At 28.5% G+C, this 17,708-nt stretch overlaps 1 protein-coding gene across 1 annotated transcript; it reads left to right on the forward strand.

Moving 5' to 3' along the window:
- Positions 1-16,077: 16,077 nt before the first annotated feature.
- LOC136078406 (uncharacterized) lies at positions 16,078-16,856 on the forward strand. The gene is made up of 2 exons (XM_065794178.1): positions 16,078-16,240; positions 16,330-16,856. Exons 1-2 carry the CDS (start codon positions 16,078-16,080, stop codon positions 16,854-16,856), a joined length of 690 nt encoding a protein of 229 aa, XP_065650250.1.
- The last annotated feature ends 852 nt before the right edge of the window (positions 16,857-17,708 follow it).

The following is a 17,708-nucleotide window of genomic DNA, read 5'->3' on the forward strand; positions in this document are numbered from 1 at the left end:
TATATAGTAAGTGTTTTAAGAATTTTCGGCAAAATAAAGCAATATAAATTTATAGAGTTTAAAACAACAATACTCAAAGAAAGGAAACAAAAACTATATAAAATAGAAAATCTAAATAAAATAAGCTAAAAACATTGAATATATTATAAAATAATTGTTGTTAAAAAAATAATATATCTAAATATTTAACTGTTTTTGTTTGCTTATATTTATGGCATTTGTTATTTTCCACCACCAAAATTGATCCAAGTGAAGGAAAAAAGCAGATGTCAGTATGTAAAGGAAATACTTTATTATTTGCGCTAAAAAATCGACAATTTTTAAATTTGTTTTTCAAATATTTTTGCTAAACTTTACTGTTTTTATCAATGCACAGGAAGTGACAAAACTAAGTGCTATTTATTTAAAAAAGAAAAAAATTTTAACAAGTTTTTTATGTAAAAAATAATATATCAGTAATACTAATATTTAAATATAAATTATTTTGTTATTTTCACTACTCCTATTGAAGTCTGCACTTTTGTTGGACTATCAAAGTTGAGTATTTAAACCTGATAGTTTATTTTTGATGAACTATTGTTATTGACAATGCTCCAAAAGCTTGTGGGCTAGTACATTGTTTATTTACTGAACTTTTAAATGAATTTTTCAAGAACCTATTTAAAACTTTTTTTTAAGTTTTAAATGCATTTTTTCAAACAGAGCAATCGTTATGTTCACTATCTATTGTAATTCTTATTAACATTGGAAATTGGGCAATAAAAAAGAAACAATTTCAGACGTGAATCAAATGTGGTAAATACATTTATAAAAGAAACCATGTTATTCTTTTACTTAATTTATTCTGTCATTATAATATTTATTATTCAAATAACATCTGTTACAAATAAATAACAATTTATTTTCTTATTTTTCTATTATATAAGTATTGAGAAAAAACGTCAAGGATAGCAAAAACATTAAAAGCGAAAAGACGACAAAACGAATAACGTAACCAAAAACATCAACAAGTTTTTTTATAGTTCTAGCATACATGCCAAATTAGTCTCTTAAGTATACAGACTGGTAAAAATCGTGAATAAATCGCATATCAAAATTTTCAATTTTTGTTAAATTATTATAAAGGATGTTTTTTTTTTCATAAACTTGTATCAAATTCAGTAGCAAAAAACAAAATTATTCTAAAAAAAATAGTACAAAAGTTGTATAAAAATTTTATGTAAAAATTTTTTTTTTCAAGTTTTCTTTTTTTAATTATTAAGTTTTCTAGTTTATTTAATTAAAACTTGATATTTCGTTACAATTTTGTTTCCTTTTTTTTAGGATTGTTTTTTTTTTCTCAGTAAATAAGTTTAGCTTTTTGCCGCAAATTGTTAAAACGCTTTATAAGTTAATAAACGCGAACTGCCATGGTCAGTTTGGCAAAAAAAATTACTTTAAATGTGGACGAACAAGGCGTGCGACCGCACGCACTTCCCGGGAATGCTTGATCTAAGGTATCATTACTTGCTGATATTATTACTTTTTATTTTTGTCTTGATAAGAAGCCAACATTCTCTGATTGCTTGGAGGCGGCTTTTGAGCTTGAAAAGGGTCTAACCTCTGCTACGGGGCTTCTACTTTAAAAGGGTCTAACTTCTGCATGGGGCTTTCAGTGGCTGGTGAACTTTAACTCAGATAAAACTCAGTTTTTTCAGCTAATTGCTATTGCAATACTCTAGATTCCTGATCAATTTAAAATTGCTAAAGTTATTCCACTATTTAAAGGTGGTGACAAATCTGAAATTAGTAATTACCGGCCTTTCTCTATCTTATCTATATTTTCAAAAATACTCGAAAGAATCATGTTCAATAGATTATTTAATTATTTTAGTTTAAATAATTTATTATACAACAATCAGTTTGGCTTTACGAAGAATAACTCAACCGAGCATGCAATTATTCAGTTGGTACGTGAGATTTCCAATTCTTTTGAAAAATCTCAATTTACATTAGGAATTTTTATCGATCTTTCAAAAGCATTTGATACTGTGGATCATGATATTTTGCTTTATAAACTTAATTATTACGGAATAAATGAAAGAGTTAGTAAATGGTTTCAAAGTTATTTATCCAACAGAAAACAATTTGTATCTTGTAAAGAACTTAATCATACACAGTTTTTAAATGTTTCCTGTGGTGTTCCGCAAGGTTCCATCTTAGGCCCTCTTTTGTTCTTAATATATATCAACGACTTGCATAAAGCATCAAATCTTCTAAGTATTATGTTTGCTGATGACACAAACTTATTTCTCTCTAACAGTGACATCTACCTACTATTCTCCGTTATGAACAAAGAACTTCAAAACATCTAAATGGTTTAAAAGTAACAAATTAACATTAAATGTAAACAAAACAAATTGGATTTTTTTCCACCAGCTCTCCAAAAAACGTTCTCTACCCCAAAATATACCAAAAACTTTTATTGACTATAATGAAACAAAAAGAGATTCTGTAACTAAATACCTGGGGGTTTTCATTGGCGAGAACATCACATGGAAACATCATTTTAACTATGTCTGCTCAAAAGTTTCAAAAAGAATTGGAATTCTATATAAGGCGCGTACTCATTTAGATAAAAATAATTTAACTAAACTTTATTATTCTTTTATTCATAGTTATATAAGTTATGGAATTATTGCCTGGGGTAGTACTGATCAAAGCAAGTTACAATGTCTCCATCGCCGTCAGAAACATGCGATCCGTGTAATTAATTTTGCGGATCGGTTCTCAAATTCCTCAATATTTTTCAATGAAATGAAAATCCTCGATATTTATAAACTAAACGTATATAAAAATTTATCTTTTGTTTATATGTGGAAGTATGATTTATTTCCTTTAATTTTTAAAGACCTTTTTATTTTGAAACCTTTAAGCAAGTTTAACATGAGGAATAATAACTATTTAAATGAGCCACTCTGTCGAACAAAATTCAATAAATTCTGTATCACTTATCGTGCAGCTCATCTCTGGAACAAAATTATTTTGCCTAACTTCGACTTACCCCTAACTTATTCTGCTTTTAAAATTAAATTCAAAGATCTTATTCTCTCTATTGAAAATATCTTAGAATACTTTTAATTTGTCTTATGATAGATAATAATTTTGAAATGTATGTTCAGTCTTTGTTTTATACATTTTATATATTTTGTTGCCAATTTGTTTCTATTTATCTAAGTGCTATTTTAATATTTTTATGTTAATTTTTTACGTTCTCTTATTGTAAAAAGGTGTTTTTATAATACTTTATGTACTCTGTTTTGTAAAAGGCTTCTAACGATAAGATCATTTGATCTTCTTTTAGAAGCATTGTTTGTATTTGAAAAAAATATGTAATTTATTTATATTACGTCAAATGTAAACTAAAACTTACAGAAAAAAAAAAAAAAGATCTTTCTATATTTATGAATGGTAATGTACTTGATGAGCCATCTAACCTTCATCTTATAGGAATAACTCTTACTTTTGATCTTTCTTGGAAATCATATATCAAATTGATTGCAAAACTATCAAATTGATTGCAAAACTAGTATCTGCTAAGGTTGCACCGCTTTATCGTGCTTGCCCTTTTCTTTCTTAGGATTCTGTTCTTTACCTCTGTAAATCTCAAATCCGTCCTTGAATGGAATACTGTTGCTATATCTGGGGCGGATCTTCCAATAATGCCCTTTCTTTTTTGGACAAAGTGCAAAAAACCGTTGTAAACATAGTTGGACCTGCCCTTGCAGCCAATTTCTAACCATTATCACATTGTCGTAATGTTGCTTCTCTTTCTCTTTTTTATAAATACTATAATTGGCACCGTTCTAAAGAGCTAGCGTCTCTTGTGCTATCTACTAAAATTCATTCTTGTGTTACTCGTCATTCAATTAAGTCTCATCCTTTAACTTGACTGTTCCTAAGTGCTTCAAAAAATCTTATTTGTCTAGTTTTTTTCCTCGAACATCAGTTCTTTGAAATTCGCTTCCTTAATTTTTTTTTCTTAATTCATATAATTTGCAATCTTATAAGTTGTCTATCGTTGTAATTGCTATCTTGCTCTATGAATTTCGTCTTTTCTCTTCCAGTAACTTCCAACTTTAATAGTGGCTGAACAAACATTTCTATTCTAAGAAATTATAAATATGCAAATAGTCTTAAAAATTGCAAGATGTTTAAAAGTTGATACAAAGTCAAATAGTGAATTTTTATGAAGTGGGAAAGGAGTTACTTAACAAAAAATATATTAGTTGCATGTTTTAAAGTTAGGGCTAATTTTTTTTTTTCTTTTGCTGGAATAAAAACTAAATATATAAATATCATAAATAAAAAAACTTTGAAATTAATTATGTAGTTTTTAAGTACTTAGAGAATTACTTACATAAGGTATGTTTTGAATACTTCTACACTTCTAAGCAGAACACTTCAACACTTTCTTCATATCATATATATGAAGAAAATGTAAGTTTAAACAAAAGAAAGTGTAGTCTGCCATTTTATGTATCCGAGTTGAGGTGTTTGAGGACTATATTTAGCTTTCTGTATATTATAGCTTGATGATGATGGTGATGATGATCAAAATGTGCTAACATTTTTCACCTTTGTTTTATATTTTGTTTTAACTTTCAGGAGCACTTGAGTTCATTATGCAACATGTGGAATGTGGAAAATCTGCATTTTTTACATTCTTGTGTTGCATAAGCAAAGTGTATAAAGTTCATCAGAATCATGAATTTTATCCGCAAAAAAAATGTATGAGAGATAGCAGACATTTTTAAAAACTGCAGTTTTTCACCTGATAATACAAAAAAAACAAACAAGTAAGAGTATTATATGTGTCTTATTAATCTATTTTATTTGCAGCATAAAAATGCATACGTTTGTATATAGGGAAAAGGCGCCTATGGTGGCATAGCGCCTATGATGGCATACCGGTCATATTTCCATTAAAATTGGTTTTGGTAAAAAAGTGATTAGACCTACATGACTATACTGACTTTACATTAGTTTTAGTGAAAAAACGTCCCTTGTGCACAAGTATTGTTTTTATAATCAACAAAAATCGATTTTGGGATGTGCCGTTGTAGTTTTATTTTCTTCAAATATTTAAGATTGTGATTTTACTATTAACTGTGCAGAAATGAAATTTTCATGCATTTTATATTCAAGTTTTGTGCATTTAGTGGAATAGTTACTTTAATTTTATCTTTTGAATAAAGCAGACACAGCTTGTTTTAATGAAAATGATGACTTTTACCCATGATGGCATACTGACGAGTTGGGGGTTTTGAAATATTGACGAGTTGGGAAAACCTTTTTTTTTATAAGAAAAACTTTTATTTTTAAGTAAAATTAAAAGAAAGCGATGCTCCAAAATTTTTTTTTGGTCCAAAAAATACGTAAAACGCAATATATTCTATGCGAATGCGCAAAATTTTACAATGCTGGTGTGCAGCATGAAATGGTAAATTAGGATGGTTTCGAGAAATTTCTGACTTTTCTGAGGGAAGACTCTAAGGTTAAATGAAATCATTAAGTTACCCTCGATCCTAACTAGCCCCATCCTTCCCTATGCCATCATAGGAGCAGTGGTTGCCTATGATGGCATACTTGTGCTTTTTTTTTTACAATAAGAATAACTTATAAAAAAAATAAAACTGATGAAAACTCCCAAGGTAATTTTTGTTCTAGATGTAACAAGGAATGTATCCATATCAAAACTTTTATTATTGGTCTTCAGGATACTGAATAATGAAGCTTCAAAGTTAAGTATGCCATCATAGGCGCCTTTCCACTAATACAATATTGTATATTAGGGTGTCCCAAAAAACATTTTTTATTTAATTTCGATGTGCTTTCAACTGATTCCCATTCTATAGGTCCTAAATAAATAACTATCAAAATCTTTTTTTAAATTTTTTAATGACTAGAAGTGATAGATGTAAATTCTGAGTTTTACGGTTTTGTATACATGTGTATTTACATAAAAACAGTGCTATCTAGTATTTCAATATGTTTTAATATGATGTAATAATTGGTACACAAATAATTCCCATAGGACATTATTAAAAATTGGCATTATTTCCTATGAACATTATTATCGATTAATATAATTTCCTCTGGACAATATTATTAGTTGGTATAATTCCCCATGGATTGGGTCACAAATAATTCCATTAAGAAATTTTTTTTCAAGAAAAAAATTTCTTAATGGAATTATTTGTGCACGAAGGAACTCTTGTGTAAAAGGTTATAAAAACCGTAACGGTAAACTTAAATAAAATATGATACAAGAGGGAATAACGACTTTGTGGATTTTTGATGCAAGTTTAAAATATAGTATAAATCTAGTTAAAAAACTGATAATTTGAGATTCATATAAAAAATGGATAGAACAGCTAAAAAAAGGATGAAAACGGGACAGAATAAAAAAAAACGGAAATTTACAGAAAGGTGGAGGTATATTCAGAGGCGGAGAAAGACTTTTTTGGTGTTCGAGAAAGGTAACTTCCAGACATGGAGCAAACTCCAAACATTTATATGTTTATACTTATGTCAAATAATGAGGGTTTGCAAAAAATTGCGATGATTGGAGGCTGGGAACAAAAAAGCATCTAAATTTTCGCCCCCCCCCCCCCTGCCCCAAACGTGAGAGCAACAAGTTGATAAAGTATTTGTTGTACTATTCTAAACAAGACTTATATTCATCGATAAATTTTAAGTTTCATTATATTATCTAATAGCGTTTAAAAATTATTACCATATAAAATTTGTAACCCCCTCAAATTGAGGGGGTTTAAGGAGCAACTACCCTCAAATTTTTTCAAAAATTTATTTTTTATTTTTCTAATAATTGTTGACCAAAATTTTATGTAGATTTTTAATCTGCAAAAAAAATTATAGGTTTCTTCATAAGTTTTTGTTTAATTTATGTTTTTTTGAACCCAAGAGAAAAATATTTGCATAGCAACGCGTTGCTATGGGGTGAATATTTTGTTGGGGAACTTATCCTGGAGTACTGTTTTAAATATATGTTTTGATTTATATCTTCTTTGCTAAATAATATTCTGTTCCTTATTATATTCAAACATAGGCCATTTACAAATACGATTTTATCAAGTTATCTAAGTTAATTTATCCAACAGCAGAAACAAAAATATATGATAAAATCCTTTGGATGTTTAGGATGATTTGGATGTTATTAGAAACACAAAAATGAATGATAGAGCAAAGCAGAGAACAAAATACCACAAAAAAAGAAGAGTATTTAATGTGCAGAAAAATAAAAATGCATGTAATGTAAGTGGATGTGAGTTAAATGACAGTAATATTTTAGGCGCATCTGCAAAAAAAGTTGAACTCATTACAAATGTACCAAGTAAAAACATTAAAAAAATTAGTGGTTACAGAATTATAGAAACCTGAAATTTTATCTAAAGTTTTTTCTTTGTTAATGTGTCCTCAATGTGAAAACTATGCACTGTACCTAGGTGATCACCGTGAAAAAAAGAGAGGTCTAGCATTGTTGCTATATTTGAAGTGTACTACACTATCTTGTGATTATAAACATGGATTTTATACATCAGATAATTGTGATAAAGGTTTTGATATTAACAACAGGACAATATATTCAATGAGAGTTTTTGGACATGGTCATACTGGAATTGAAAAATTTACTCAGCTCATGAATATGCCTAAACCCATGAGACCCAAAAACTATACAAAAATTACACCAAAAATAAAAAACGTTGTGAAAAGTGTTGCAATGGCAGATGCTACAACTGAAATAAAAGAAAATGCAACTGGTGAGGATATTGTTGGTGTTGGTGTATCATGTGATGGATCGTGGCAGAAAAGAGGATATCAGTCAATGAATGGTGTTTTTACAGCAATTTTAATAGATAGTGGAAAAATAATTCATGTTGAACCTATGAATAAGTCATGTAAAGCATGCTGTATGAAGGAAAAATTAAGAAAATCAAATCCTGATGCATATGCTAATTGGAAAAACAAACATATTTGCTTGTACAATTATCAAGGTACAGCTGGTGCAATGGAATCTGTTGGTGCAGTGAGAGTTTTTAAACGTTCCATTGAAAAGCACAAGTTAAGATATACTGAATTTCTTGGCGATGGGGATAGTAAATCCCATCTTTCTATCAAAGATATATACCCAAACATGGAGGTAAAAAATTTAAAGTGTGTAGGACATTACCAAAAACGAGTGGGTACTCGCTTACGCAAGTTAAAAAAAGTGTTAAGGGTCTAGGTGGTCGTGGTCGACTGACCAAAGTAGTTATTGATCGCTTGCAGAATTTTTTTGTGCAGCTATCCGGAGCAATACAAATGGTTTGAATAAAATGAAAAAAGCAGTATTAGCTAGTTTTTTCCATGTAGCTTCTTCTGAGGAAAATAACTATCACATTTACTGCCCTACTGGAGGCAATAGTTGGTGCAAATTCAACATTAATGAAGCTAAGTCTACTTCCGTATACAAACCTGGACCAGGATTTCCTGTTGATATTATTCACAAAATCAAGCCAATATATGCTGATTTAAGTAAAGATTCTGAATTAGTAAAGTGTCTGCATGGCAAAACCCAGAATTGTAATAAAAGTTTTAATAATTTAATATGGGAACGGTTACCAAAAAAAAATTATGTTGGTTTAGCCAGTTTAGAGTTCGGAGTGTACGATGCTGTTACAAATTATAACATTGGTATGAAGTCTGTAATTTTGATTTATGAAAAACTAAATATGAAACCAGGACATTTTACTTTAGCTGGTTGCAGACTCATAAACAAAAAACGAATAAATTTATCATCATTTAAATCGAGTGAAAGTTTTAAGATTAAACGAAAGTTGTTACGACGTCAACGATTGTTAAAGAATGATGACCAAAAGTCGATAGAAAAGTCCAAGGAATATTATGAATCTGGTAGTTTTTAATATATTCTTTTAAAAAGTAATTTTTTTAACGATATATTTATGAAATGAACAATAATTTATGATTTTATTTTTTGTTTTGCATTTTCTGAGAATTTGCTTATTAAACACGCAGGTAAAAAAATCTTGAAAACTATACATGCTATCATGATGAATTTTTCAGGGATTGTTCATTTTGCCAATATTTATGATATGATCGGAGTAGAATTTCTAATATGACTTAAGATTTTGAATTATTAAGTTTTTTTCTTTGCATTTTGACCTTTTTTTAAAAACCTAATTTGTCTGTAGCCTTTTATGGAAAAAAAATATTTTTTCAAAAATCTGTTTCGTTCATATCACAAATTTAGATGTTTAGAAGAGTTCTGCAAAACTTCATTGACACACCTTTACTCACAAGTCTTTATTATTTTACGGCGTAAAAACAGTTTTTGTGGTATTTTCAGCTAATTTTTGGTTACCATAGCAACGAGCTACCATTTTATATATTTTTTGATATTTTTAATGTCAGTATAATATTTCCTATGAGACTAAAGAGAAAGTTACTTTATATGCGTAGTTTTGAAATTTGAGGGTAGTTTTCCCTTAAACTTTATATGGCCATAATTTTTGAGCGCTAAAGTATTTTAAAATGAAATCTAAAATTTATCGATGAATATAATCTAGTTAAGAATAGTACAAAAAAAACTTCATCAACTTGTTGCTCTCACGTTTGGGGCAGGGGGGGCGAAATTTCGGGGCTTTTTTGTTCCCAGCCTCCAATCATCGCAATTTTTTGCAAACCCTTATTATTTGACATAAGTATAAACATATAAATGTTTGGAGTTTGCTCCATGTCTGGAAGTTACACAGTGAGAATAGAAGTGGAAATAAGGAAAAAATATTTGTTTGAGAAAGTCTATAAAAGTTATTTATTCAGAAAGTCAGATAAATTTATGGATAAATAAAAAAAAATTATGTTTCTAGCTAATTTCTAAGTGATGATATGCAATTTTGAAATTTTCAATTTTTTTGTGTATCTATAGAAGTTTAGTAAATTCGGTTAGTTTCCATTCAAAATGAATTTACTGGCATGAAAGTTGATAAAACACTTATGTAAAAGTTGTTTTTAGTTTGATATGGAATATATTTTTGAATAAATAAATTAAAAAAATGTTGTTTTTTTTATTATTATTTTTTCTTCAAAGCTTTTAAAAATTAATTATGTTATTATGTTATATATTTATGTTGTTACTTTTTACAAAAAATCAGATTAAATCTTATGTTTTTTTAAAAGTGCTAATTTGCCTCTACTGTGTCATACATTTTTAAAATATTTAACATTTCTTCTTTTTAAATATTTTAAAGAGAACTGAGGCAAGTTAACACTTTTTTTTATTTACATGATTTAAAAAAGTTGATCAGTGATAATTATTTTTTCCTTAAAATATGGGAATATTTTAATTTTGGTTACAAATATGAACATTTTAAATTTTTTAATTGGTTATTTAATATGATTTTGTGTTTGTTTCAACAGAAGTAAAGCAAAATAAAAAATAAATGTAATGGAGGAAAATAAAAATGTAAAATACATCACAGAAATAGATTTATTCACACAATTTGTTAAAGCTGACAAAACTGTTAAGTCAAATTCAGTAACATATTAAGCTATTAAAGAAATTTATAAAGATTTTGAACTATCAGTTATTTCATTGGAGTTCATAAATGTGTGGAAAAAACATGGAAACGTTATAAACGCCTAAAAGAGAAACATTTCAAGAAAAACGGATATGCATTTATACTTTCACAAGCATCAAAAAATATCATTTATGAAGTAGAGGATGCTTGCATAACAGAACCATGTTTTTCAAAACAAAGAAAGTCTTTTACAGAACTGGGTGATAAGATGAAAAAGGAGAGGACACAGGAACTTCTAAATTATATAAATAAATTTATCACTTATGAGTGCCCAGAGTTACCTTTTACATAGAGTTAACAAACAAAATAATAAAAGTATTGTTGGAAATGCTATTTTTACAAACCATATGGAAACAATAGATATCTTTAGTATAGATGAATCCATTGCTCTAATGCATTCCCTTACATTAAGTAAAGAGCAAATGAGAAAGTTAAGATTTCTTTTTGCTTCAAAAGGCATATATTTTCCAACAACAATGAATTTCAATATGGTCTTATTCCTCTGAAACTAATATGCAATCGAGATATTTAAAAATATATACCCTGTGGCAAAATTGTTCACCAAATGCATCGAGATCATTACGTCCTGTGTTTTTTGATAAGAGAAACAGAAACTAATCAAGATATGCTAGATCTTATTGTCCCAACTACTGATAACGCACGAGAATAGTTGAATGCTGAAGGAATGTGTTGTCTATTTGGCTAAAATTATATCAATGTCAAAATTTATATTCAAGATACAATGAAGGGTTTAAAGTTTAAACGACTTATCAGTGGACTAGCAAAACAAAAACTACTGAATGGACAGATATTAGGAGAGTTAGTAAAGGATTTCCGATTGATCGATCATCAGAAGAGACTTGGATGCTGTACGAAAAGCTAGTTAATAAGGATGGTATCATTCCAACTAAAACTGGAGATTTTGCCACACGAAAAGGACTTACTAAAAAACCACAAACCAAATCTGTCAAAAAAAGCCTATGTATAACACATTCATATATAAACAGCACTACCTGGTTTTTAAAACTATTTTATAGGTGTCATATAGATTACAGACTTTGGGTTACAAAAACTGGACCACTTGGTGAACCAATACGTAATGCAAAAGACAGGGTTATTACTAAAATAAAAGAAAACACTGGACTGTGATTAGATATGTGTTGTAACTCTGGTCAGAAGGGAGGAACATCTACAACAGGGTTACAAGGCCTTAGATTTTTTTCTGACGAACTAATTTTCAGCATAAATGATCTATGCTTTCCTATGTACAAAGATAGCTTGTTATTACTACATTCTCAAATCAGTATAATACTTCGTAAAGTTTCTTGTCAGCGTAAGATTAAAATAGACAAATTTCAGGAGTTATGCAATAATGCTACACTTAACATTATTACAAATATGCCATGGGCACAAATAAACCACACTTTTCATGGAGTCCTTCATCATTCAGCTGATTTAATAACTCTAAATGATGGTTATGGCCTTGGCAATTTATCGGAGGAAGGTCTTGAAGCAAACAACTAAGATATTAGAAACTATTTAAAACTTCTCTCTCGTAAGACATCACATCTAGAACAACTTACAGATGTAATGAGTCGTATTTTAGAGAGATCGGATCCTTGTATTTTAAACCAAATTATTCATTCGCATCCTCCAAAGTTATGCCAAAATTGTGGTTCAAATGAGCATACAAGTAGATCTCATGAGCGTATGTTTTCAAAACCAAAAAGATATTTTGATGATATGTTTGAAAACCTTATTTATGATTAATTATAAAGTTATCAACATTTTTTACTATTTTAACTTTTTATCTTCAAATATATGTTGCAAGTTCAATTCATTAGAACTCTTTCCTTATACTTTATTATACTTACATTATTTTAAATCCAAATTTGACATAATACTTGTTTTTAAATACTAAACTTCTTATCATTAGAACAGTAGAAACCAGACCCCCATATTATTTAAATTTTTGAATTTTCTTTTCTTTAAGTATATCTGATAAATTACTTTTTTAATTGTCATCTAAAAAAAATTTATCTTTGAGTATTTATCAAAAATTACTAATTTATCAAAAATGACCAAATATGGTAATTTGAACCCAGTCCACAAATTTAGTTTAATATTAAAAATTTTAGTTTTCCTATAACCAGCAATAAAATATCTTTCTAGAAAGTCCTCAATGAGTTTTCTAGGATTTATTAATCATTAGTTATGATCCCATTTCCAAAACTTATCATTCTGGGCCCACAGTGAGTTACCTATCTCAAACACCAAAAAATTCTTTCTATGCCTCTGGGTATATTTACCCACTGAGGGATTTACCTCAGAGACAGCTTCCATCTAATGGTGATATTCTAAGATATTATCAATTTATCCTTCGTGAGTCACAGGTTAAATACAAACCCACTTCTACTAATGTTGGTTGCAAATTAAAATTGAAATCTAAGGGTCTTGTTTGTGAAAATGGTGTTTGTACAGATTCTAAAAATTCTTGCTTGATAACTAGGACCAAAATCATTCAACTTAATTTAAAATATAAGAAATTGATTAAATTGCCTTCTCTAAACTGGAACGGCAGTCTAGATAAGCAATCAAAGTTAGAGAAAGATTTTCTCACAGTATCCTATCAGCTTTTTGACATATCAACTACGAATTTTGAAGATATTCTTGCTGATAGATTGAGAACAGATGATGCCAAGATATAAAGTAAGTTTATTAAATAATACTTTTTTGAGCGGTGAGATTTTCTTTTTGATTTAAAGTGACTTAAGTAATAGCATATTATTTCCTTTCAATTATTTACGTTTAACTTTTTCTATGGTTTGGTCATCTTCCAAGAAAAACTAGAACAATTATTAATTTATTTATATATGTCATAACAGATTTAATTATTTTTTAGTTTTTGTGAAGACCAGAAGTTGGATACAAAAGGATATATGGGAACAAAAGTCAATGGAGAATACAGTAGGAGAGTACTGGATGCAAATAGGAGAAAGAACAAGCTAGATAAGTTGAGAGATAAAGAATTAGAGAGACAGAAAAACTTCAAAGATATCAATGATATTTGGTTGTCGTATGACTTCATGACAGAAGAAATTCAATTCAGCAGTGAGGAAGAAATGTCAAACAAGGACTCTGAAATCAGCGAGGAAGAAGATTTCCTGAGTAACAGTCAGAAACGCAAATATAGTATTATTTTAATAACATATTTGTAATTTTCACAAGCTAAAGCTGTTTTATTAAAAGTTATATAATTATAAATAGGTAGAAAAATATTATAAAATGACACCTAGGTACAATTCTGGAGATAGGATAAATTTAGCAGTGAATGTTGAAAAGCTCATTGAATGCACTGCTATTCCAGCAACAAGGTTCAATTTTGGTGTACGACCTCAGCAAGCATATTTAAGTGAAGTATTTAAAGCTGGAGGTAAAGAAATTAATGATATACCGCTTTCACGAAGCACACATCATAGAATATAGTTCAAATATGTTGAACTTGAAGGAGACTTGGAGGGGATTTCAATAACGAATCATCTTAAAGGCCGACGGCTTATTCTTCATTTTGATACCAAACTGTTGGAACAAATTACCACTCGGCATAACATCGTTCAAAAAATTGAACAACTTGCAGTCTTAGTAAGCTCCCCGGATGACGATACTATGGAAGACTATCTTTTAGGCGTTGCTCAAATCCCTCTTCAAAGGGAGTTGACCAAACAGAACAAGTGCACAATCTTTTAGAATATTATGGATGTAAAGAGCAGATCATTGGTATATGCTGTGATGCAATTGCAAGCAATACAGGCGGAGTCAATGGAGCAGTACAAATTCTTACAGACATTTTGAAATTACCAATGTTGTGGATAATGTGTAGGAGACACATATATAAAGTACATGTATCTCACTATATGGCTGCTCTTACTGGTGAAAAAACTTAAGGTCCAAGAAGAGCTTTTTATGTCAGGCTAAAGAATAAGTGGCCTGATATCTGCGATAAAGTTAATAAAGTGAAAAATTAACAAAGCTAAAAATGCTATTAGCTCTGATTGAGTTTAAAGAGCCAAATGAATTTCAGCATTGTAAACCATCAAAATACAAATTGGAGAGACCACAGAGCTACCTGAGCTGATTTCCAAGCAAAGCTACCTTCTCTTCAAGCATTTTAAAATATCAAGAGCAAGAATAAAAGAATGGCTCAATAATAGTCTTATTACTATAGATGTTTTGAATCATCCTCAGTTGCTAGATTTATTGTATGGATCAAAAACATATCTGTTGTAAATGATGGTACAGAAAGAAACATTAAGATCATTAAAGATTTTATTTCAGCTATTAGAGATGAAGATCACCTTTAAAATGTACTTTTTGTAGTTAAAAAGTCTAGAAAAAACTTGACTAAGAGTATGACAAAAAAAGAGCATGGGAACTGTTCAAAAACTTTTATTTTTTGAGAAATGTTTCACCCCAATAAAATCTTAAATTTGCTAATAAATATTAGTTTTTATGTATTTTTTTTTTGTATTTTCATATTTATAAATATAAACTATCAAAGTAAATAGTAGCAAAAACAATTGGATAAAAATGTAAAAAAATTGTGTTTTCTACTAATGTTAAGCTAAACATTAAAACCGTAAAACTCAGATATTACATGTAGCACTTCCTGCCAAAATAAACCGTCTAATTTTTTAAGACTTATTTAAGTCACATAGAATAAGAATCAGTAGAAAGCATTTTTTTTTTGGAACACCCTATCGTATATGATACATTTGTATATAATATTTAATATGTAGTAACTTTTTTAGAGTTTTCATGTGCCTTGAAAATAGAACTTCTTGTGCCCTCATAATTAAAATAAAAATCTTTTTCTTCACAAGAAGGTAAAACATATATAAAATAGAAAGATAGCACAAAGATTACCGCAAAATAACATATCGGTTCATTTAATAATTGATTTAATAATCGGTGCTTGCTTAAATCTTTGTGTATTAGTACTCCTTTTTTCATGGAAATTAATTTTATCAACAAAAACAAAAAAGAAAGAAAATTAATCAAAATTTAAAATTCTACAAATTTTACTTAAAGAATATCAACTATGGTTTAATTGTTACCTTCTCGGCAGAAAGGAACCTATGCTTCAAGCAAACATTCTATTGTGGGTGGGTGGACTGCTAATAACCTCATGACTAATAACCTTCATGAACGCACATTGAACATTGAACAAGCAAGACGTTTTTATAAAACCAAAAAGCTATTTCGTATTAGATATTATTTTATTATAAAATATATAATATTATTATTTTATTATTGTATATATATATATATATATATATATATATATATATATATATATATATATATATATATATATATATATATATATATATATATATATATATATATATATATATATATATTACTCGATATATTTATTATGGCAGTTACAATCGATCAAATAGAGAAAATGATGAAAAAAATGTTTAAGGAGTTTAAAAAAGAAACTGAAAGCATGATAAAACAACAAGAAAAGAATGTGTTAAACATTATAAGTGTTAGCACAAAAATATTATACGAGCGATTAGATATTGTTGAATCAAGTATTAAAGAAAATTGTAACAGATCAAAACAATAAAAAAAGAGGTTGAAGATATTAAAGTGAGTCTAAATTTTCACGAACATTTAATAGATGAAAAAATTAGGTCTGTCGTTAATTCACAAGAGAAGTGTATAACAACAAGCGCAATTCAAAGTAACGAATCAGCATTTATTAAAATTAGAGGCAAACTAAGAGAAATGGAAGATCGATCACGGCGGAACAAACTGAGAATTGAAGGAGTTAAAGAAAACGATGGGGAAAGCCGGGAAGACAGCGAAATGAAGGTAAATAAAATTTTTGAAAATTATTTAGGTCTAAAAGGCATTAAAATAGAAAGGGCACACAGAACTGGCCAAAAAAACTCAGTTAAACCAATACCAATAATAATAAAACTTCTGGACTTTAAAGATAAAATCGGTATTCTTAAAAAGACCACTAATCTTAAAGGTAAAAATATCTATATAAATGAAGATTTTTGCGCTGAGACAGTGCAAATTAGGAGTCTACGAGAACAGATGAAAATCGAACGAGCGGCAGGAAAGTTTGCAACCATCTCGTATGATAAGCTGATCATACGCTATTGGGCTTCAAAGAAAAGTAATAATTTAATATCCTAGTATTTTAATTTTTTAATATCTTATTTTCGTGATTACGAAATTATTTTATTATTTTTTCTTTTCGAAATGGATAACAACTTTTTATTTAATTTTAATAAGGAAAATAGCAGCTTTGATGACTATTTCAATAAAAAAAACATTGTAAGTGAATACTATTCAGTCCGTGAATCTACTCAATTTTTTGGTAAAAAAATAAATAATAATTTTTCAATTTTAAATCTAAACATTCGAAGTATTAATAAAAACTTTGATAATCTAAAACTATTATTGCATGATCTAAACCACGATTTTAAAATAATTAGTCTCACGGAAACGTGGTTAAAAAGCAATGAAAAAAGTTGTAATTATGAATTAAATAACTACGTATCAATTCACCAACCTCGTAAAACCCACGTTGGTGGCGGTGTAAGTATCTTTATTCACAAATCTATTAACTTTATATTGCGTAATGACGTCAATGTTAATGATACAGATTGTGAGTCGTTGTGCATCGAAATAACAAATAAAGCAACCAAAAATATCATCATTAATTCTATTTATAGAAAGCCAGGTGGGAATTTTAAAATATTTAAATCTTATTTAAAAAATTTTTTAAGCAACACCAACATAACAAAGAAACACGTTTACTTAACTAGTGACTACAATATAAACTTGTTAAATCATTCTTCAAATGTAAATGTTCAATATTTTTTAAATACTTTAATTCAACATGATATAATTCTAACAATAAACAAATCAACCTGAATAACTAACACTTCATCAACATTACTTGATAATATATTTACTAATAATATTCATAATTGCCTCCTAGAATCTGTTATAATCAAAACTGACATAACATTTTAAGCCCTT

This window comes from Hydra vulgaris, chromosome 03, assembly GCF_038396675.1.
Source record: "Hydra vulgaris chromosome 03, alternate assembly HydraT2T_AEP".
Classification (NCBI taxonomy): domain Eukaryota; kingdom Metazoa; phylum Cnidaria; class Hydrozoa; order Anthoathecata; family Hydridae; genus Hydra; species Hydra vulgaris.